The 22,719-nt window shown below is 43.4% G+C and overlaps 2 protein-coding genes across 4 annotated transcripts; both read right to left on the bottom strand.

Moving 5' to 3' along the window:
* Positions 1-2,102: 2,102 nt before the first annotated feature.
* On the bottom strand, positions 2,103-5,570 carry LOC135334753 (CUB and sushi domain-containing protein 3-like). The gene is made up of 11 exons (XM_064530035.1): positions 5,405-5,570; positions 5,071-5,262; positions 4,812-5,012; positions 4,352-4,543; positions 4,111-4,299; positions 3,848-4,063; positions 3,595-3,789; positions 3,353-3,538; positions 2,794-3,153; positions 2,560-2,701; positions 2,103-2,397 (listed from the first exon to the last, which is right to left on the bottom strand). Exons 1-11 carry the CDS (start codon positions 5,568-5,570, stop codon positions 2,208-2,210), a joined length of 2,229 nt encoding a protein of 742 aa, XP_064386105.1. The 3' UTR covers positions 2,103-2,207.
* Positions 5,571-7,596: 2,026 nt separating this feature from the next.
* Positions 7,597-22,320, bottom strand: LOC135334957 (receptor-type tyrosine-protein phosphatase delta-like). Of its 3 annotated transcripts, none has more exons than XM_064530337.1 (23): positions 22,155-22,320; positions 21,416-21,485; positions 20,388-20,723; positions 19,959-20,222; positions 19,606-19,863; positions 19,249-19,536; positions 17,870-18,232; positions 16,997-17,341; positions 13,593-13,789; positions 13,387-13,507; positions 13,103-13,232; positions 12,882-13,042; positions 12,499-12,795; positions 12,167-12,436; positions 11,849-12,106; positions 11,295-11,603; positions 10,848-11,153; positions 10,067-10,288; positions 9,823-10,008; positions 9,609-9,779; positions 9,237-9,548; positions 9,038-9,185; positions 7,597-7,936 (listed from the first exon to the last, which is right to left on the bottom strand). In XM_064530337.1, the coding sequence occupies exons 2-23, from the start codon at positions 21,480-21,482 to the stop codon at positions 7,750-7,752; spliced, it is 5,196 nt and encodes a 1,731-aa protein (XP_064386407.1). In that variant the 5' UTR covers positions 21,483-21,485; positions 22,155-22,320; the 3' UTR covers positions 7,597-7,749. The 3 variants fall into 3 exon arrangements, with proteins under 3 accessions (XP_064386407.1, XP_064386409.1, XP_064386408.1); XM_064530338.1 differs by having other exon boundaries at positions 7,797-7,936; positions 9,033-9,185; XM_064530339.1 differs by lacking the exons at positions 16,997-17,341; positions 17,870-18,232.
* Positions 22,321-22,719: the final 399 nt, after the last annotated feature.

Raw genomic sequence — 22,719 nt, 5'->3', positions numbered from 1 at the left:
AGAGAACTTGGTGCTGCCATCATCAGCTCGTCGACAATGACACTATAACCTGTTTAATACAAGAAATTTAATAAGTGTCCGCTGTGTAGGGTGTGAGATGGCTGAAATTTTTAAAATACAGAAGTAACGCAATAATAATAATATTCCAGAGGTGTAGGAAGGTTTTTTAAGTGGGTGCTGAGGAAGGTAGTCGAATAATTACATTCCCTGAGATTAATTCTAGCAAATTTGGTGTAAATTATCAGTATTAAATAATAGATTCTGCACTGCTACCAGGGCCACCACTCCTCCCACCACAGCACTATGATTGTTGTCACTCTGACAGAGAGAGCTCTCGTCAGTATAGTGGCTGTGATGGAATGCATGAGACAACCCACAAGGACCTACGTACCTAACAATCTATATAATAGTTCCCTTACTTGCAGAGGTATAGTGATAACTTCAGTCACAGACAACAGTATAAGCAGAGCAAATGGACATATCTATATACCTGCACACTGAATGTTCTATTTACTCAAGTCTGTTATTAGAGCATTGTGCACATTGACAAGTAAGAGCTGAACTACTCCATGATCTGTCGATCAGCTCCACACACACAACATATATATACCCCTACACAAAAACATCCTATACACCTCTGCATAACTACGTTCACTTCACAACCAAACATTTGATTCACACAATAATTCGGGTTTATGCGTATAAACACAAACTGTACAAGAGTTACAGAGATCACCTTCACAAGTTAGAGTTGACTGACTCCATTTCCCTCTACTCACACATACTCTACTGGTGGTACCTTCAGTGAGAGTATATCCAGTGAGAGTGTAGCCAGTGTTGCACGTGTGCACAGCACTAGAGCTGAAAGGTCTGTCGTTACTGGATCCAGCACTGTACATAATCATCCCATTGGCCAGTGAGGGTAAGTCAGGGCAGTTAGCTATGTTAGGGAGACGATACACTCAACAAACAAACATTACAAAGTCCATTCCACTTTTACGCCAACAATTTGAAGCAAACCCATTCCACACTCCATCACTCCCACAAGTCCTGGTGCTGACGTCAGTGAGAGTGTAGCCAGCCTCACAAGTATAGATGGCCACAGTGTCTACTGGTCTGCTGTTATTGGATCCAGCACCACCATAGATGATGATCCCATTAGTCAGTGAGGGCAGGTCAGAACAGGTTATCACTATGGGATCAGGTACACTCAACGTACACGTTACCGTATTGCTAGAATGTTTTGCGAGTATCAAACATTTGTGAACTTTGCGATGGTTGATCACTTCGCAACAATAATCCGCAAAACCTAGTAAATGCACATGATCCTTGTCAGAACGCAATAGTTAGATCGCAAAGGGTCAACTTTTCTGCTGATGTGGCTCATTCGCAAAAGTTTTTTTTCACCAGCAAAACATTCTAGTAATATGCCCCGGTACTACACATTCAGTCATTCCTTACGCTGACACACTGGAGCTGCTACTGAGCTCCACTCTCCATCACTCTCACAGGTTCTTACTGACACTCCAACCAGAGTGTAGCCACCAATACAGGTGTAAGTAGCTGTAGCACCCACTGGCCTATTGTTAGCTTGTCCATTAGTATAGGTTACAGATCCATTGGTGAGGGCCGGGAGATTATCAGAGCATGTGGCTAAAGCAGTGGTAAGATAGGTGTGTAAGTACAAGAGATTATAAAAATGGAACAGGATTTAATACACTAACAGACTAAAGGAACTAAATGCTAGAAATAGCTTATCAACAAAATAGTACCTTGTCCCCAGCAGGTGTACACAGCACACAATAACAACAGCAGCAGAAGCTGAACACCTTGAGCCATTTGCATGCAACCTCCAAGTCTTCACCACAGTTTTGTTCCATTAACGATACTTACCCACCCACAAGCCTGTGCTGATGTCGATGATTTAGATCTGACTTTTCAGGCCAGTTATATATACAACAATGTATAGGGCCAGGGGTGCATGAATAATTATAATTCATGCACTTTTGATAGGGAAAAATAGTGTTTTTGCTTTATCAACTGTAAAATAACGTTGTACTAAACGCCATGAGGTGAAAAATGCAGTGAAAAGGAGAGGGGCTGATGAAGTACGTATAATAATATATATCTTAATAATATCTACATGCTCTGCATCAAGTAAAAATACAAACTAAACGAGACATTTAATAAATCGTGTGATAGTTTAGTTATTGTATTCCTCCAGCAGCAGGAGCCTCCCGTCCATTCACAGTCGAGTAGGCATTGTTCTGTGTGTAGCTGTAGTCACCTTTGACCTCTCTGGAGGCTGGGATCTCCTCATAAGTGGCAGGGACGATCTCGTAGGTAGCGGCTGAACTTTGACCCTGCTCAGTAAGGGAGATATCTTGAGGAACAGTCCTGTGTGTAGAGAGAACAGATGATATTACTATTAGTAGTGATTATGACAATAAAAGCTTTCAGTTTGTTTAGTTCATATGAAGCTTGTTTACACACAACAAAGTGTGTCTACTTAAACTAACAACACTCTACAAAAACCACTTTAAACCGTGGCAAACTCACATTTTCCCTCCTCTCTTGTACCGGAGCACTAGGTAGGTCACCATCACTACAGTCACTGCAATCACTGCTACCAGGGCCACCACTCCTCCCACCACAGCACCAGTGTTGTCACTCTGACAGAGAAAGCTCTCATCAGTAGAGGCTGTAATGGAATGTATGACAAGAACCACAATACATGCTGCGCTCATCTCAACATCATTCAATGGATAAGAAACATAACACAGACCCACTTACCTAACTGCACACAGAATGTCACATCTACTCCAGTGTTGTCAGGAATCACACAGCAGTAGGAGCCAGTGGGGCCTGACACAGACCCTCGACGATGGAGTCTGAGTGCACCTGTATCTCCAACACTGTACAGTAGATCAGTGTCTGAATCAGTAATGTCCTGGGTTCGTACGACAGCTGTTCCATTCGGAAACAACCAATCTCCTAATCCATTGGCACTATTGGGATTATCTTGTCCTGTACAGCAAATAGTTGAGTCGGTTCTGCAAGTCAATGCTGTCTCAGTGGTATATCCGATGGTGTCTATGGCAACCTGTGAGTTCATAGCAGCATAGTTGGTGATGGAGACGTAGACAGGAGGTACTGTGGGGGTGGGGGATTGTTAGTCTGTTAGAGCAGGTTATTAACGTATGGTGAACATTTTGGTATTGTAGAGCATCATACGAAAAGAATTTATTCTACTGCAATACGTTCAATGTAACTATCCTGAGCTGTATAAATTTTATTGGCCGGTTCATAATTTGCACAAATCCGCTATACAGTATTATTATTACTAGCTTACATTGACAGGTTGGAGCTGACCCACTCCAGGTCCCATCATTCTGACAAGCTCTGAAACTCCCTCCAGTGAGAGTGTAGCCATTGTCACAAGTGAAGGTAGCAATGGTGTTAATAGGTCTGCTGTCAACAAGTCCATCAGTGTAGGTAATGACTCCATTCATTAGTGGTGGTAAATTAAAGCAAGTTCCTGAAACAGTGAACACACATTCAACAAATAAATACTACAAATTCAATTCTTCTTACGCTTCTGACACACTGGAGCTGTTTCACTCCACCTTCCATCATTCCCACAAGTCCTCACTGCCTCTCCGACCAGAAAGTAGCTATTGCCACAAGAGTGAGTAGCTGTACTGCCCACTAGTATGATGCCAGTGGATTCACCAGCACTATAGGTGATCATCCCGTTGGTCAAAGGGGGTAAGTCAGAACAGGGTATCACTGCACAGGAGTCGATACACTCATGCAACAAACAATTAATACAAGTCCATTTACTTACGCTGACATGTTGGAGCTGACCCACTCCACACTCCATCACTTCCACAAGTCCTGGTGGTGCTCCCTCCATTGAGAGTGTATCCAGTGCCACAGGTGTAAGTGGCCACAGTTTCTACTGCTCTCAGACTAGCAGTCCCCATATTGTAACTGATCATTCCATTGGCTGGTACAGTGAGGTCAGGACAGGTGGTGGGTGGTTTAGTGGGTCCTGTGTTCACTGTATCAAGAAAGGTAAAGCAACTGTTAAGATGTAGTGGAACTCACCTTGACAGGTTGGAGCTGTTCCACTCCAGGTACCACCATTCTGACAAACTCTGAAACCCTCTCCAGTTAGAGTGTAGCCATTGTCACAAGTGAAGGTAGCGAAAGTATTAATAGGTCTGATGTCAGTAAGTCCACCAGTGTAGGCAATGACTCCATTCATTAGTGGTGGGAAATCAAAACAAGTTCCTGCTACAGTGAACACACATTCAACAATATACTGTACAAATTCAGTTCCACTTACCTTGACAAGTTATAGCTGACCCACTCCACCCTCCACTCACACAGACCCTGGTGACAGTACCTCCATTGAGAGTGTAGCCAGTGTTGCAGCTGTGTGTAGCTCCAGATTCGAGAGGTCTGTTGTTAGTAGATCCACCACTGTACGTAATCATTCCATTGGTAAGTGGGGGTAAGTCAGGGCAGGTAGTGGGTCCTGTGGTAAGTATGGATATAATATAGTCGTTTTTGCAAGCTTACAACCAGAACACGTACACACACACACATGCACACACAGTATGAAATAGCATTCAATTCCAACAGAACACAAACAACCACCATGTTCGTTTACCACGTATGTAAAAAATCACAATACTTGTGCCAGTGTGTACGAGTGTTTCACCCAGGCTCCAACAACCATAATGTTCAATACTTGTGATTTATACAGTCTTCCTTGGGTGTACACAAACTGTTTCATAACTCACCTTGACAAGTTGGAGCTGACCCATCCCAGTTTCCTCCACTCACACAGACTCTTGTGGTAAGTACAGTGAAAGCACCTCCAGTGAGAGTGTAGCCAATGTTGCAGGAGTGCACAGAGTTAGAGAGGAAAGGTCTGTTGTTAGTGGATCCAGCACTGTACATAATCATCCCATTGGTCAGTGTAGGTAAGTCAGGGCAGTTAGCTGTATGGGAGACGATATACACTCAACAAATAAACACTACAGAGTCCATTCCACTTACGCTGACAAATTGGAGCTAACCCACTCCACATTCCATCACTCCCACAAGTCCTGGTGGTACCTCCAGTGAGAGTGTAGCCAGTGTTGCAGCTGTGTGTAGCTCCAGATTCGAGAGGTCTGTTGTTAGTAGATCCACCACTGTACGTAATCATCCCATTGGTTAGTGGGGGTAAGTCAGGGCAGGTAGTGGGTTCTGTGGTCAATGTGTTAGGGTGTGAGATTCTCAACATAACTACCTTTACTTATCACACAACCCGAAATTTGATTCACACAGTCTTTGTATTGTGTTTACTATTGTACTCACAAACACACAAACTGTACAAGAGTTAACTCACCATGACAAGTTGGAGGTGATCCATACCAGTTCCCTCCACTCACACAGACCCTGGTGGTACCTTCAGTGAAACTCCCTCCAGTGAGAGTGTAGCCAGTGTTACATAAGTGCACAGCACTAGAGCTGACAGGTCTGTTGTTAGGGGATCCAGCACTGTACGTAATCATCCCATTGGTCAGTGAGGGTAAGTCAGAGCAGGTGGTGGGTTCTGTGATCAATGCATGTGTAGGGTGTGAGATAGGTGTATATAAAGTAGGAGAAATGTAAACTCTATCCGATTAGATAAACATTTGCAATATGCTATGATTGGTCGGGGGATACACCAAAAAGTGTGAAAACAAGAAATCAGACAAGAGCATAACTCCAATCCGTCATTTACATGTAATTTTTCGCTGGTAATTTTAGGTGGGGTGATGACCGATCCCTACATTGGAATTTGCGGGCATAATCATAATGATTTGATGTTCCCTAACACAGTATTGAGCACAGGCATATCAGGGCTGTAGACAGTGGGGGGGGGGGGGGCAGGGGGGGCAACTGCCCCCCTGGCATTCTAGATCTGCCAAAATTACTGATCTGCACATGCCCAATGCTTTTATTGAAATTGAGATGTGGGCAGGGCTATCTGATGCACATGCTGACTGTTGAGAACGAGTGATGACCTTTTTTTAGGTAAAATTCTGAGCTCCACTGCGCCTCTGGAAGCAGGAGTATACCTTTCTAGCTCAAGCTACCTTGTTTTAGTTGGTCTAGGTTGGTGCCACAGCAAGTTGGAAGTTGCCATACTCAGAGGATATGAAATAACAGTTGACCTTTTTTTTAGTAAAAATTTTCAGCTGTTATTTTGCCACCCCTGCAAACCTAAGCTATCTACGGCCCTGCATATATATACACAGTCCATCCATGCATAGTGACACGTATGGATGATAATGTGGTAGATGTAAGCTGATGGTATATATAGATGCATGCATGGATCTGGAACACAGTATAATTATACATATCCTCAATAATTATTCCTAGAGTATTAAATGTCAATTGTGATGCTACAATGTAATGTATCAACACTATAGTTGCACATGTTCATGACGTTATAACGGATTGGAATTGCAATTTAAAACATTCATACATGAATAATAAATTGAGACATACACACAGAGTGAAGGCCAAATAAACTATCTGTCCAGCCAGTTTATTGATTTGGCTAGAGATAGAACAGTTTGAACACTGCCAATCCTATGTAAAACCTACTGGTTTTTTAATAATTATACTGACTGACAAAAACTGACAATATAGAACTAGCTGCTAGAAATAGGCTTATCATCTACAATATACCTTTTCTTTTTCCCCAGCAAGTGGACACAGTACACAACAGCAACAGTAGCAGAAGCTGAATACCTTGAGTCTCCATTGCATGCAACCTCTCCTTTTCCAGTTTGTCTGTTTGGAAGTTGTTCCATTAACGATATTTACCCACCCAAAGGGAGTTCAAGACAAACGTTAAAATAGAATAAAAACGGCACAGAACAATGGTAATTTCTGCTATTACTGCAAATGATCGCAAAAATGTGTACTCGAAAATTTCAATTAAATCTCATCTCTCATTGAGGTACGTATAACTAGAAATCTCTGCGGCCCCAAAATTCTGTGAATAGCTGTAAAAAGACCTTCTGCAGATAATATTTCACTTTCAACTGTTAAATTAAGCGTGGTTAATAAGAAGTTGCAGATAATATTTCGCAGAATTCACAGAATTTTTGGCCGCAGAAATTTCTAGCTATACGGTATATATGAACACAGAATCCTTCCCACATATAATTATGGCCCACCAGGGGGAAGGATTCTGTGTTCATATCCCCCAGTCAACAGTTCCACACATCAAAACAAGTTATAAAAGCAGTGTTTACTACGCAAAGCCAGGTCAAATCCCCAGCCAGTATGGGGCCAATATTTCAAGTCAAATTAGAGTCAAATTCCCCCGTATGTCCCGGGGGGGGTAGTGGGGCAACACGTTGATAGGTGCATTATAGATCACAACTTGAGCAAGAATTAGCAGTAGTACCAGCAAAGTTAAACAGTGAAATCGCAAACATGCAAATCTACCTGTGAAAATATGCTTCCTTCTATCCGTTTGATGTTGTTTCGTTAACAATCTTTACCCACCCGCATAATTTTGGAACAGTAGTTCTATTCTATCATAAAATAACATTATATTTTTGTCAGTACTCAAATTTTTTGAGATGAGAAACATTGTGAGAAGGGGAGGGGTTGATTTACGTATATCTGCATGCTATGCATGAGCTAGCTAAACAATTAACTTTGATGAATGAGTTTGAGTCATGTGATAGTTCAGTTATCGTATATTCCTTCAGCCTCACTCCCACTCACAGTCAAGTAGGCATCATTCTGTGAGTAGCTGTAGTCATCTTTGACCTCTCTGGAGGCTGGGATCTCCTCGTAAGTGGCAGGGTCGGTCTCGTAGGTAGCAGTTGCACTTTGACCCTGGTCAGTAAGGGGGATATCTCGAGGAACAGTCCTGTGTGTGGAGAAAACAAATGATGCAATAAAAGCTTTCAGTTTTTTAGTTCATACGAAGCTTGTTTACACTGAACAAAGCAGTGGCGGATCCATGAATTTGAGAGGGGGTTCCAAAACAGTTAAAAAAAGGTCATCACTTTTCCTTTTCCTGAGCAATCAGCATGCACATTACAGAGTTGGAGAGCCCTGCCCACATATCAATTGCATGACATCAGCCTAGTAACTATACAGATCACATCATTCAAGCTGAGTTGGTAGCTAGTAAGTTGATCTCCAGTGTGTTCTTGTGTGAAAGGGGGGTTCCATGGAACCCATGGAACCTGTCTGGATCCGCCACTGCAAAGTATGTCTATACTTAACCAGAGATTGAAAAGAAGGGGATATGAAACTAGATCACGTGAGCTTATGTGCTCAATGTAAAACAGAGTAAAAAGTTTAGGCACTCCGCCTTGCCGGTTTAATTTGTAAATAAAACAAAACAGGCCCATGGGAAGCTGGATGACTCACTTGAAGAATTATGATCATATAATTGACTAGCCACAGATTGTTTTAAAATATATTTGATGGCAATAAAATCCAAAACGCCAGATTCCCTGGTTTATTGGCTATACTAGCCTTTGTGGGACTGTAGCAGAAAGCAAGGTGGTTTTCATAAGATAGTTCAGTGATGGGTTTTAATGTTAGCTATGTATTTTAGGTATGGTGCCTGTCTCAAAGGCTAGGTCGCTCTGATACTGAAAGTATAATCGATTTTTAGTGTACAATTTTGCAAACTTTTGCTCCAGGACAAGTACAAGAGGTCAAAAAAGTTGAAGTGATCGAACAAGCTATCTTAGCTGAGGAGCTGTTGCACTTCCCAACAGTCCACTCTTGCATTTAAATTAATATCAACTTTGTTCTATATGTAGCAGCAAGTCTAGAGATACAGTCCCACAAAGTATTTTACATGATTTACATAGAACTTGCAGTAAAGACAATTAATGTGCCACGCCCATTTTGGGCAACACGGATTGTATGTACATGTCATCAAGTTTTATATCCCTCTCTCTTCAATCTCTGACTTAACCTAACGTACACAAAACCACACAAAGCACCTCACATTTTCCCTCCTCTCTTGTACCGGAGCACTAGGTAGGTCACCATCACTACAGTCACTGCAATCACCACCATTGCTACCAGGGCCATCACTCCTCCCACCACAGCACCAGTGCTGTCACACTGACAGAGAAATCTCTCTTTAGTAGAGGCTGTAATGGATGCATGGACTGCATGAGACAATGATTGTTGTTAGCACTAACCTAACACAATACACGCTGTGCTCATCCCTCCACTGGTAGGCACCACACAGCAGTAGAGGCCACCAGCAGCAGTAGCTGTTCCACTCATCATCAGACTGACACTCATCTGACCTCTGCTAACATACAACACTCCATCCTCCATAACAATAGAGCCGTTAGGATAGTACCAATCTCCAGTGCCACCCTCACAGCAGCCAGCACGGTCAGTATGACAGACGAGGCCACTCCCCTCTCCCACAGAGGACAGGGGGATCTCAGAGAGCCCAGACAAGTAGTTCGTGGAGGAGAGGGACAAGTACACAGGGGGAGGGACTATGCATGGGGGTCATAATAATCATAATCATAATTATAAATGCAGAAAGTGCTATTTACTCTGGCAAGATGGTGAGCTGCTCCAGTTTCCAGTACTCAAACATGTGATGGTATCAGAGCCAATCAGAATTAATCCAGTGTCACAGATATAGGTCGCCTCTCCTCCAATTATTGTGCTGGTAGGTGTCTCAGGAGACCCATTGGTAATAGAGGGAGGGGGGCCACAGGAAACTGTAAACAGGGATCAACTAACTACTATAAATTTTGTCCTCACCTTGACAAGTTGGAGGTGAGCCATTCCATGTTCTATCATTCTGACACACTCTGACACTGTCTCCATTGAGAGTGTAGCCAGTGTTGCAGCTGTGTGTAGCTATGGTGTTGATAGGTCTGATGTCAGTGGATCCACCATTATAGGAAATGACTCCATTAGGCAGAGAGGGTGAGTCAGAGCAGATTGCTGCATGGGAATAGATACACTCGACGTACACAAACAGTACAGAGTTCATTCTACTTACGCTGACACGTTGGAGCTGACCCACTCCACACTCCAGAACTCCCACAAGTCCTGGTAGTGCCTCCATCAAGAGTGTAGCCAGTGTCACAGGTGTAGGTGGCCACAGTGTTCACTGGTCTCGGACTACTAGCAGGTCCCATGTTGTAACTGATCATTCCATTGGTCAGAGCAATCAGGTCAGAACAGGTGGGTGGGGGATTTGTGGGTTGTGTATTCACTGTAGCTATGAGATATAACAAATTATATGTTAACTTTCTTCTAGACTGGCGGCAATAGAGCGACTGGCCAACTGCCTATAAGTCACTCGTCTCAGCGGAAGTGTATAGATCATAATTATGACACTACCAAACATGAATATCATTATAGATAATGTGGTTAAATTTTGGTATGAGATTTAGCTACCATGGAATGTACTGAATCCCCTGAAGTGTAAGTGCGGTTACAATTACAGGGCTAATATGACGTTGAGCAATCTGATAGGCTTCAATGCTCGTTGCAACTGAGACGAGTGACTGATAGGCAGTTTGCCAGTCCCTCGCACTACACACGCGAGGGGCTGTTGCCGCCAGTCTAACTTTCTTCATTGCCGGGGTTTAGGCTCACGACTACAAACTGTATAGTACATGTACATGTATGCCAATAGTGGGCACACAACAATGCTGTAGGGGGCCGGGCAAGGAACACAGGTATAATAGTAAGACTGCCGTCTATAGTATAGTGTGCAAAATACCACCATCCTGCACATTGTATTTACCGGCACAGGAGACATTATTAAGACTTACTTGGAGCTGTTGCCGTGGCAGCCACTCCAGTAATGTTGTCCTCATTGGATGGTGTAACTGTGAGGTCATAGTTCGTTCCAGGGTCTAGGCCACTGATGACCACACCCCCTCTCTCCACGGGGACATTACAAGGTGACAGGCTACATTCATCAGGTGTCTGTCGTCTCCTGCGGGCCCCCACGCTGGGTCCAAAGGTCACTGTGTAGCTAACATAGCCTCTAGCCTCCAGTAGAGTAGGCACATCCCAGGACAGTGTTATAGTATCAACAGTACGTGAGACCCCCAGGCTAGAGGGGGACGGGGGCTCTGTGGGGGGGACATCAAACTTTACCAAAACAAAAAGGCCATAGCCATGCTTAAAATGAGGCATTTCGCAAAGACTATAGCCATGACTATAATTTGGATCAACCAATTTCAAAAATTTAGTAGCTATCAATCTCCACTCACCAAGTTGAGCAATGAAGTCAATGGATTGGCATATCTCAGTACTACGTCCGATGCTATTCTCAGCTACTACCTGGACAGTGTAGGGCACACCCCCTACCAAGTCATCACGGGGGGTTAGTGTCACCTCTCTATCAGAGCTAGTCATGTTAGCCTCGGCCAGGGGGGTGGAGTCAGAGTTGCCATAACGGACCAATCGGATGTGGTAGGCGAGGGTGATGCCGTTCTCTTGAGTGGGGGGGGCCCAACGTACAGTGACAAAAGTGGAGGAGCTAGACACCCAGCGAGGGGCACACTCCACACGCCCAGGCACTGTGAGGGGTAACAGCATAATGCTATACACTACACACGCCCACTGTGGAGGGTAATAGGGATGGTGATTCAAAGTTATGATGGTGGGGGGAAAAGCTGCTAACCCTACTGTAATAATGATGATCAATAAAAGTCTCCACAAACTAACGATAATTTGTTTTCTTAGAGCAGCACTAAATACTTACTGTATAATTATTATGATCCACAAAGGCTCCTAATACACACACTGATACCCGTGCACTCACAATCCTCTAGTGTCCTGACAATCTGTCCCTCGCTGACTGACCCCTCTCCTGCCTCGTTACTAGCACTGACCCCCACATTATGCTCGGTGTATGGGCGTAGACCACTGATAATAAACTCTGACCCCTGGGAGCGGCCAAACTCCACTCCATCCCGATATATAATATGCTCTGTGATGAGTGCATTAAGGGGTGTGGTCCAGTTGACCCCCAGCTGAGTACTTGATAGAGAGATAACACTCACAGCTGGTATTGACGGAACTACAAGAAGTGGGAGGATCCACAGTTACTATATAACTTTAGGCATGCTTATATACTTACATGTTACTACGGTTACGCTGGCTGATGGACCATCTCCGATTGCTGTGCTGGCAGTGAGTGTGCATGTGTAGCGTGTAGCAGGAGAAAACCCTTCACCAGTCCCGCCCACCTCGTTAGGACCATAGTTGAAGGAAAGTGGCGGGGTACAGGTCAAAATGTAGTCAGTGAGGACGCCATTTTGTTGTGCCAAGGGGGGTGGACTCCAATTAAAGAGCACCGTCCCGTCAGTACGAGCGGTGGCAGTGAACGACATCGGAGGAGCTCCAGGAACTACAGGGGTCAAAGGCAATACACAATTAATGTCCCGAACCTATCACATGCATGATATGTACCATCCTCTCCTGTGGTAACGTCTAGTGTGGCTGGTGGCCCCTCCCCCTTACTGTTCCTAGCTCGTACACTACAAGTGTAGGTAGTGAGGGCAGAGTAGTTGATGGCCGTGTACTGGTTGCTAGGAGATGGCGGGAACACTGTGACAACGGTATCTGTTGGTCCTGCACTACACTCCAGAGAGTATGTAATGATGAATCCATTTCTTTGGTTAGAAGGTGGTGAAGTCCAGGTGAATGGTATCATCCCTCCGGTAGGATTCAAACCAACTAAAAAGTTACCAGGGGGTCCACTAGGAGCTGTGAGGGGTAGGGAATGTGAGCGTGATGTGTGATGTGTGTGTAGGTGATTGCTGGTTGGGGAGGTTATTCAAGTAAAGAAACACCTGTTTCAGGAGTGATGAAACTGATCTTGTTGCTACTAGGGGAGGAGCCATCTTTGTCACTAGCAACTACAAAGCATGTGTAGTTGGCCCATGGGACGAGGTCAGAGTTCACACTGGTCATGACGGTTACTATGATGACAGTATCCAGAGGGTCCCCATTCCTGTCAGCAGTAGTACAACACATTATAGTACATTATTGTACAGTCATTATAATTAGGTACCGGAGTGTTCCTTGGCAGGTGAGTGTGTATTGGTTTACAGTAACATCAGTATCGTTGGGAAGAAGCCAAGAGAAGGTGTGGTTAGTGGGTGTGGTCATAATATAGCTCAGGGAGAGGGGAGCAGTCGGACCTGCAGTATTGCAGCGGTGGTCAAGCATACACACAACTGTGCTACTGTAGCACATGCATGTACATGCAGTGTACAATTTATATACACACACACTACCAAGAAGTTAGTGTTAAATGTAGTGTTGTAGCTATAGGAAGCCAACACACTCCCTCACCAACACCAGTGGTGTTGAAGGTGGCCAGCTCTGATTGGGTACTGCCTGCTGAGTTGGTAGACACCACACGATAATAATACCTTGTCTTCACTTGTAGACCCCCTACAGATATACTGTACACCTGCAAGGTGGGTACACACATACACACGCACACGCACGCACGCACGCACGCACACACACACACACACACACACACACTGCCTTACACTATTGGTGAGGCTGATGTCACTGGAGCCAGGTTGAGTGGCACTGAAGATGCTGAGGTCATTAGAGTCGAGGCCATATGTCACTATGTAACTCTCGTTGTCATAGGCAACAGTCATCACCACCCACTCGAAGCTAGCCGACTGATGGTTCACCATGGATACAGTCAGTGACATGGGCGTGGTAGGAGAGGAGGGGCCTGTGGAGTGGGCGGCAGTATATATATATATATAGCTGTACATGTAATAGTTGTACCATGGATATCTGCGTGTGTATTGTTATTGTAACAATACACACGCAGATATCCATGGTACAGGTATATAGCTTGTACTATGAACACATATTGATTAGAAGCAATTAGAAGCTGTTGTCCAACCCATTTACAACTGCTTTGATCCCTGCCATGCATGTACTGTGCACATTTTGTGTGCACATTTGTGTGGGTGTGCTTGCACTTGACAAACCACATTTACAACTTAACACCCCAGTTCCAATGGGGTCCGGTAGTTTTAGTGAATCTGATTGGATACTGAAGAATTGATCTTCACAATGTGATCCAATGTGTCACAGTATAGTGTCCTATAAAAGAGAGAGCCCAGAGGAGGTTGGACGCGCGTCATCACCGTTAGGTTTTATCACGTGCGCTCATAAGAATCTAATTAAAATGGCCGATTAGGCACCATTAGGCACCTCGATGCTCCACTGTTTTGTAGGCTGTACAGAGACACTGCAAGTAGCCAAAAGTATCTAGGAGCATTCCCACCGCCCTCTCACCTTCCCTACACTGCTGAAAAGATTCCAAGATGGATCTAGACTAGTATTTAGATTTTTTTGACACTTTTCCAATTTTTGTTTAACAGGATTCCGATTATGATCTATATGAGCAGAGGAGGTCAGAGCACCATTAATCTGTTTCTCTTTAGCGTTCTCTAGCTCTTACTTGCACTGATAAGCTTTTACATTCTCACCTTTGACCTCAAAGGAATTCTATAAAGGTTTATAATTATCACATTATTATTATTAAGGCGTCATGATGATATGTGTCCAACCTCCTCTGGAGAGAGCCCTTTAAGGGTGGAGGGTGGGCTTTAGGCTGGCCACAAGTATGTACCTAGGGTACATGGGATTTTTACCCTGGAGTATCCTGAGAGTTTCAATGGATATTCCTTAGTGTCAGAGCACATCATGGTACAAGCATAGATACTATAAATTACATGGATATGAAACGAAACTACGGTCAGTATGCGGACTTTTTCTGGGACACTCATTGCCACGCTGCCAATGAGTTAGACAGAGTAAAAAAGAGCTATAGCTGTATGAAAAGAGCTGCAAATTTAACTAAAACACGACTGACTCTGCAACTAACTATCTAAAGTAACCGTGATTAGCTCGCTTAGTGCTTTTACAGCTGATTAATCAGGATGTTTTACTGTGTAATGTGGTTTCAACCTTTGTGACTCGAAATCTTGGCTTATAAGAAGATTGCTGTATTTGTTTTACATCAAGCAGTTAGCTAATATATATTGTTGTGCCTTCCATATGGTTTAGTTTTGTATCTGCCGTAACTTTCTGGATAAATTGTCACAATAGGTACGTCAAGTAGGTCTCTTTGTGTCACTTAATTTATATGACCATCAGCCTTCAATGCCTACAATTAAAGGCATCTTCATGCCTTGCAGAAAGTTTTAGTATTGCTGTTGTCTCATTGTGGCTAGAAATCAACAAAATTTGTTGCATTTTGAGTGGGCAGATCAAAGGAAACACTGTACCAATATCTGCCATATATGGCACAGGTCAAATGGTGAACTGATACTGGCACAGTACGGCTGAAGTTACCTAAAGCCCAACCTCCACCCAATAACCTGAGACGGTCCCTTTTATAGTATAACACTGTTAACAGATTCAGTGGTAGGCAGAAAACGTTTTTCATGCGTCTGGTGCATTCCACAGCCTACCACAAGTAGTTGCAAACTAGTTGTCCTATAAAAGGAGTGATGTGTACACGGAAAGGAATGCAACAAGGAATGCAACAAATCAGTTGTTACACAGCTCACTGTGTGCACTGGGATATATTGGGGCTCAGTAGTGCCTTTTCCCTCGAGGCCTGTGGCCCTCGGCCTAGTCACTACTGAGCCAATATATCCCATGTGGCACTCGTGCATGTGTCACAACTATAACATACCGTATAGCGCGAAATTTTCGAGGCACTTATATTTCGTGGATTGGCCTCTAAAAGTATTTTCGTTGCACACAATGTTCGCGGAATGACTGCTTTCCGGAAGCCACGCCTTTAAATCTTGCACGTTATAGCAGGTAAAGAACGATTTTCGTGGACTTAATTTTCGTGTAGGATTGCTAACCCACGAAATCCACGAAAATTAAGCCCCTCGAAAATTTCGCGCTATACGGTACTAGATGTTTTTCACCTTCAATGAATATTGTGGTTGATTTATAATTCTGAAGTACAGTACAGTAGCTAGAGATTATTCTTTCGTAGTGTTACACAATGTCATACTGTTAACTTTGTTTTTTACAGCCAGACTACACGTCACAAAAAAGAAGTTGGCGAGATTAAGAGAGAAGGAAAACCATTCATTGACCGGCAAAAGAACGACATGAGAAAGTGTCGTTTGAGTTCAAAGCCTCTACTCCATATCAACAATTACGACAGCCAAGCATACTCGTCATTCATTCATGTAATATTATAATCAATATAATTATACAGTAGAACCTCGCTAATCCGAATAGAGCGGGACCAGACCCCATCTGAATACATGAAATTTCCGGATTAACAGATGTTATTAATTGATTATAAATATCATTACTTTTGTACATATGTATTATGATATTACTGTGGCCAGAAGGGAAGCTGCTAGCTAGAATAGTCTTTATCTCAACTACAGTGAGTCTTGTGAGCTCTCTTCGTTTTCTTTGCAGTGGCCATTGTCTTGAGCAGTTTGTCATTGCTGATTCAGCTAAGCAATTTACATTGCGCATGCGCAGTACTCTATTCTGACAGCCCCTCCTCTTTTTCAGTTTGCCATTTTGTCCAGATTTGCGAGGTTTCGGATTAAAGGGGTCCGGATTAGCGAGGTTCTACTGTACTAATAATTCTATATTAGATTCTGAGATCTATAATGTAAAATGCATCCCTTGTCATGACTCAAGGCTATCTCAGAGCCTCCATCATCATTATTCTCATTCATAAATTCGTCAAAACTCTCTCAATTAACGCTCTCAGTGCTGGAACAACTAGTGACTCTCTTTGAGTAGCCATTTTTATTTGGAATAATCGTATACTATACTGTAAACTTCCGCTACATCCGATGGCCAAAACACTGGAAACTACCGTCGTTTTATATCCATGTAATTTATAGATCTATGGTACAAGTGTGTGTGCGCTTACCATACACAGTGACACTTGATGTGCCCGCCCCCTCCACACTGTCAGCCACACCCATCAGCTCTAGTTGGCTACCACACCTGTATTCATACTCTCCAGACACACTTGTTGCTATACTCAGGACGCTGGAACTAGTTGCCATGGTGAGGTCATTAGTCACCACCCCCTCTGTTACTATGGTAACAGCTCCACTGTTAAAGAATACACTCCACTCTATCGTCTTGTTGATGGCCGTGAGTGTACTTTGAACTCTTGATGAAGCCGTGCAAGTGAGAACATAGGTGTTGTACGGAGGTATGTCTAGTATACGACCAGTTACCATGGTGACAGCAATGTCCAGTATTGGATCTATACAGGGAAGTGAAATGTATATATCACCAGAAAAAGACAAAAAAACAGCCTACCGTATTACTAAAATGTTTTACGAGTATCAACATATATATGCAAACTTTGCGAGGGTTGATCAATTCGCAACAATAAAATCGCAAAACCTAAATTATTACTAGTTGCCAGAACGCAATAGTTAGATCGCAAAAGGTCAAATTTTCTGCTGATTTGGCTCATTCGCAAAGGTTTTTCACCCACAATATATTCTGTATCTAGACAAAAGTATTGTTCTGAAAAAAAGACAATTTGGCAATCTACTTTGGGAGGTCATAATCGCAATAAAATATCAGTCTGTAGCTCTAGACAATTAACCCTATCACATATGATGTGCTCAGATCAAAGTTCTGGTGGGGGACCAAAAACAGCCTATTTCACAAAAAACCATGGGCTACAGCAGGAGTTCATAAAGAACTCCTGGCCATAGCGCTATATATAATTATAGCCTTAAGCATTTTCTGGAATCCACACAATTGGGCAGAAGGTACTCACCAACAACATCAATGGCTGTGACTGTGGACCTGCTAGTACCATCAGTGATAAAGGACCTTAGTCCGGTATCTTCAGGAGTGATGGTCCCCTCACACACATAGCTACCAGAGTCTGCAATCCTACTAGCAGGAGAGTAGGAGTAGAATCGTTGGAAGACGAAATCACTAATGATCTCCATGACTGGACCTGCTGCTATCTTTGTTGTGCTGACCACCTCTGTTTCTACACTGTTCTCCACTCTTAGCATTTTAATTATAGCGTCAACACCAGGCGTGTTAATGGTGGTGATACAGCTGATAGTAGCATCCCCGCTGGTGTAGGGGGTGGAGGGGGACACACTGATAGCAACATTGGGATCTTGGACTATAGACAGAACAAGCAGCATTGGATAATTAAGACATCTCTAAACACAAATTACAGGCTCACAAAGATACCCTAACGGCCGGTTGAAATTTGAAAAAAGGGTAAGGCTATGTATATTTAGTGCTGATCACATGATCTCCAGCCAATCAAAAGTAGTCAGGTGACCATGGATTAAATAACTTAATCCACACTTAAGTGTGCTTTAAGTTTATTAATGCACACTTTTTATCAAACAATCATAATACAAGCAGATTGAATCTGAATGTCATCATAATAATACAAGCAGATTGAATATGTACACAAGCAAAGCTGAAAAGTATTAGAAAGTTGAATGTTATTGTTTCGACTTGTTTCATGTGTAGTAAATGTACCGAATTGCTGACTTGACCATAGCATCGCTTTTTCGTCTGGAGAAATATGCTTCAAAGAAGTACCTGTACCTAAGCCAAATCCATGTAATCGTTTCATCAAAGGTGCTTCGAATATCATAGCGTTCCAAAAGAGCAAACCAGATACTCATTGCCATTTAGTTTGCGCACAAAGTTTCCCATCCAGTAAGCCAGATCACCTGGAGGCATATCCAGTAGTGGGACTGTTGGTCAGCAGGAGAAATCAGTCGAGAACATGCCCAGTCAGTCTAGATAGCTTTAGATCATATCTCCTTCTCCTTTGCATCAGTTACTGGATCTACAAACTTACTAAAACTTGCTATTACGTCTAGCTAGCTAGCTAGCCACCAGCAACTGATTTAAAATGTAGCTGCCACGAGGCTAGAGCTCACGTGACAGCACTAAATCCTTTAGAACACACCTAGCCAAGTCACGCGTTTTAATGCTGGTGCACTCGGATGGCCTCGGCACGCAGATTAATCTTGGCTAGGTGTGTTCTAAATAATACATATACGTGTATAATCATATAGCCTTTGTTTTGTTAAAATTGCTACTAATCACAAAACTTGTATATATATAATTATATTGGATAATGGTTTACAGGTACAATACAAGACTACCGCTCACTTTTCAATGATAAGGTGGCTGGTTGGTTGCTGCTCAGAGTGAGGGGACTGGAGAGGTCAAGGTAATCCAGAGATATGACCACCTGACACGTGTAGTCATTCCCAGCATCAGACACCCGAGCCATGGGGATGGTATACATGTGGGTGGAGCTACTACCCACGGAAACACCCCTTTTGAAGAAGTAGTACATTGCCATGGTAACAGAGGAGTCGGAGAAGGTACAGGTGAGTGTTATTGCCATGCTAACAGTTCCAGAAACATCACTGATACCAACACCAAACACAGGAACTAGACGAAGGAGCAGCTAGTTAGTATCATATACGTACGTTATTACTATAATAGTACATGTACTCTCACCTTGTACATTACTATAATACTCGCCACAGCTGACTTCAGTTCCCACGGTAACCACACAATAGTACTCTCGCTGACTTTCTCTCAGTGTGTCAAAAGTCAAAGTGGAGTCATTACTGATAGGTGTCCCCTGTGTGTCCAACCATTGGAAGCTGACAGAGGCGGGGTCCTCACTACTGTTGTGGCTGCAGGTGAGGGTCAAAAGTCGACCAGCGATGGGTGTAGCTTCACTTGGAGTGATGGTGACATCAAAGGTAACAGCTAAGGAAGCAAACACAACAATAATACACAGGAAACACTGTACCCTTCATCCCCCACCTCCCTACCCTCCTACCCACTCCCTACCCCTACCCTACCTCCGACAGTGACTGTGCTACTGGATCTCCCTCTCCTATTCTCCACTGTACAGCTGTAGACACCGTCTTTAGCTGGTGTGAGAAGTGTGAGGGTGGAGGTGTACGCCCCCGCAATACTGTCTGTGAGGCTCTGTGAGGGTGTGCCTATTGTGAGGGGGGAGCAGTTCCTACGCCACACGACAGTAGTGGCCGGCCCCCCACTGGACAAACAGGTTAAGGTGAGTGTGGAGGCGTTGTATGTGAGGCTAGTCACAGTGGGCTCCCCTGTGTGTGTGTGGGTGTGTGTGGGCTATCCATGCTAAATATGAAGAGACAACGCCACTACAAGTATAATCACAAAACAACACATACACATGTAACACCTATTGCCCTCTGTTAATTAGTTGCCGCTAGATCACATACTATGTACAGCATGTCATACATATGTACCTCCAGTGTTGGTGTAGAGGCCAATATAGACATCAGTGAGGCCACCACTAGTGTTGGGGATATTGACTCTGAACAGACCTGCTGTGTTAGGTACAAAGTCCCCTCTATTCAACACCAACTCTCCATTCGCACTCCTGCTCTGATAGAAGCTTTGAGCTACCTGTGAGCTTAGTGCTGTGCTTGCTCCAGGCAAGAACCAGTTACCAGTGCCAGTACAGCAAGGCCTGTATGTAGTGGCAGCTATGAGGCCATTATCACCAGTCCCTATACCCTCTATATTGACCAGGTCATTGTGTGAGTAGCTCTCTCCCCTCAGACTAAAGCTAACCCCATCAGCTGTGTGTGTGTGTGTGTGTGTGTGTGTGTGTGTGTGTGTGTGTGTGTGTGTGTGTGTGTGTGTGTGTGTGTGTGTGTGGGTGGGTGGGTGGGTGGGAGGGCGCGCTGTGTGGGTCTGTGTAGATCACCAAACTAACAGTAAATTAATGGCCACCACAAGTATACTAGGGCATACGTATACATAATTATACGCAGGCGCCTTGCGGGAAGCTCTGATTTTTGATAATAAGAAATGAAAAGTTCTCCCGTGTGCTACAGTATAGGCTTAATATATAGGGAGTGCACCAAAATTTCACTGGCAGGCATGACACTATTTCAGTATAGATCTACTTTGTGATATAATAATTAGCTGACCTCTGCTGATCTGCCTACTGTCGCCTAGCTCTGGCTCTTCTGTCCCTCCCTTCTGTTTGCTGCACATAGAGCATAGAGACAGCTAAAAGCCTACGAGCACTGGCTTGCAGATCAGAGTTGCCAGAGTTGCAGTACGAGGTGGCCACGCCCATCTAGGCAAGTGCATCGTTTGCTTCTTTACTGCCTTATAGCGCCCCCGGGGGGAGCCCAACCCACATCCGTTACAGACATAATTATATATCCACGTGGGCCAAAATCAGGTAGCACGATTATTAGTATTTGCTGTGAATTTGGCACTATATATTCTAACCTAACCCTACACATGCACCCACACACACCTTGAGCATCCACCAGGAGATAGTGAGTAGAGACCAACAAGAGAAGACCAGTCAACAAACTCTCCATTGGCTGCATTAATAGAAACATGTGTATAGCATCACAATCACAGTACTGATTGACTACACACATACACCAGAGGAGATGGGACATGCGTCACATGTGGCATATACAATGTTTACGTTAGGATATTGACCTTTAACCTTTCCTTCGATGTCAGTGTATATATAGATCAGGTATATAGATCTACTACTGTTGTGCTCTCGAGCAAGCTCAAATCACTTTCTAGTAATCTCGAATATTGTGAACTATTACGGAGACGGCAACCAAAATAATAGCAACTTAATTGACTCCTATAGTTATTATAGCCATCCAAACACCTCCTATCTGTCAATACAGTGATGCTTACTGGACCATTATCATCAAACACTAAGCTACGCTGTGATAACACCCACACTCACAACGGCACCCTAGCCCTATGTAAAGAAATAACGTAGCTAGGGACATATGGAACACTGAATGCCAACAACGGTTGTGTCTACACACTCTAGCTAGTACAACATACTGTACAAAGCTTCATGTCACAAATGTTAGTTTATTGCACGCACATAGATACACAGCTAATTCTGACTATCAGCACTAGTCTACAAAGTCCTCCATCATTAATTTTAACCTACACATTCATTTTAATTATTATAGATCTAGTCCCCGAACACAAGCGTTTAGATCTAATACACTCACCACTTATCTTGAGCAGCTTTATTCACGGCGTACAGTACAGTGTAGGCATAGATACTGTAAAGTGTACCTATGCCTACACGGATGTTAAAGTGTTTCATATCCCATAATGATATTTTATGTGGCACATACTGATGATCCATGCTTTCTAGCTGAGATGCTGAGATGATAAACAACACTCCGGAGTACTTTTAGCTTCGAATCCAAGTCGCCTTATTTTGTACACAAGACTACTCAAAAGTCTCTGTGCTCTAAACGGTTGAACACAGTGACAAAAAGTAAATATCTCATCAGTTCACCCCGCGCCCAATACCAAGCTAAATTATTATATCTCCAAGTTTTTCATTCTGATAAAAGCACTTAATTATCAAGGAACATAATTTTGTATAGATCTACATGGGAAAATGAATGTAACTTCGGAATGTAACTTCGGAATTTAACATGATCATGTCGGACCTCTTCTGACAACGCTCCACCTCTTTCCTTTTTTTTGCATTACAATAGAGGAAAAACAGGCAGAGTGTGGTGTAAACGTTATGTGAGAAAGGCTGATATAATTGCATATGCT

Source organism: Halichondria panicea, chromosome 4, assembly GCF_963675165.1.
Source record: "Halichondria panicea chromosome 4, odHalPani1.1, whole genome shotgun sequence".
Classification (NCBI taxonomy): Eukaryota; Metazoa; Porifera; class Demospongiae; order Suberitida; family Halichondriidae; genus Halichondria; species Halichondria panicea.
This window is presented reverse-complemented; position numbering and strand designations above follow the sequence as displayed.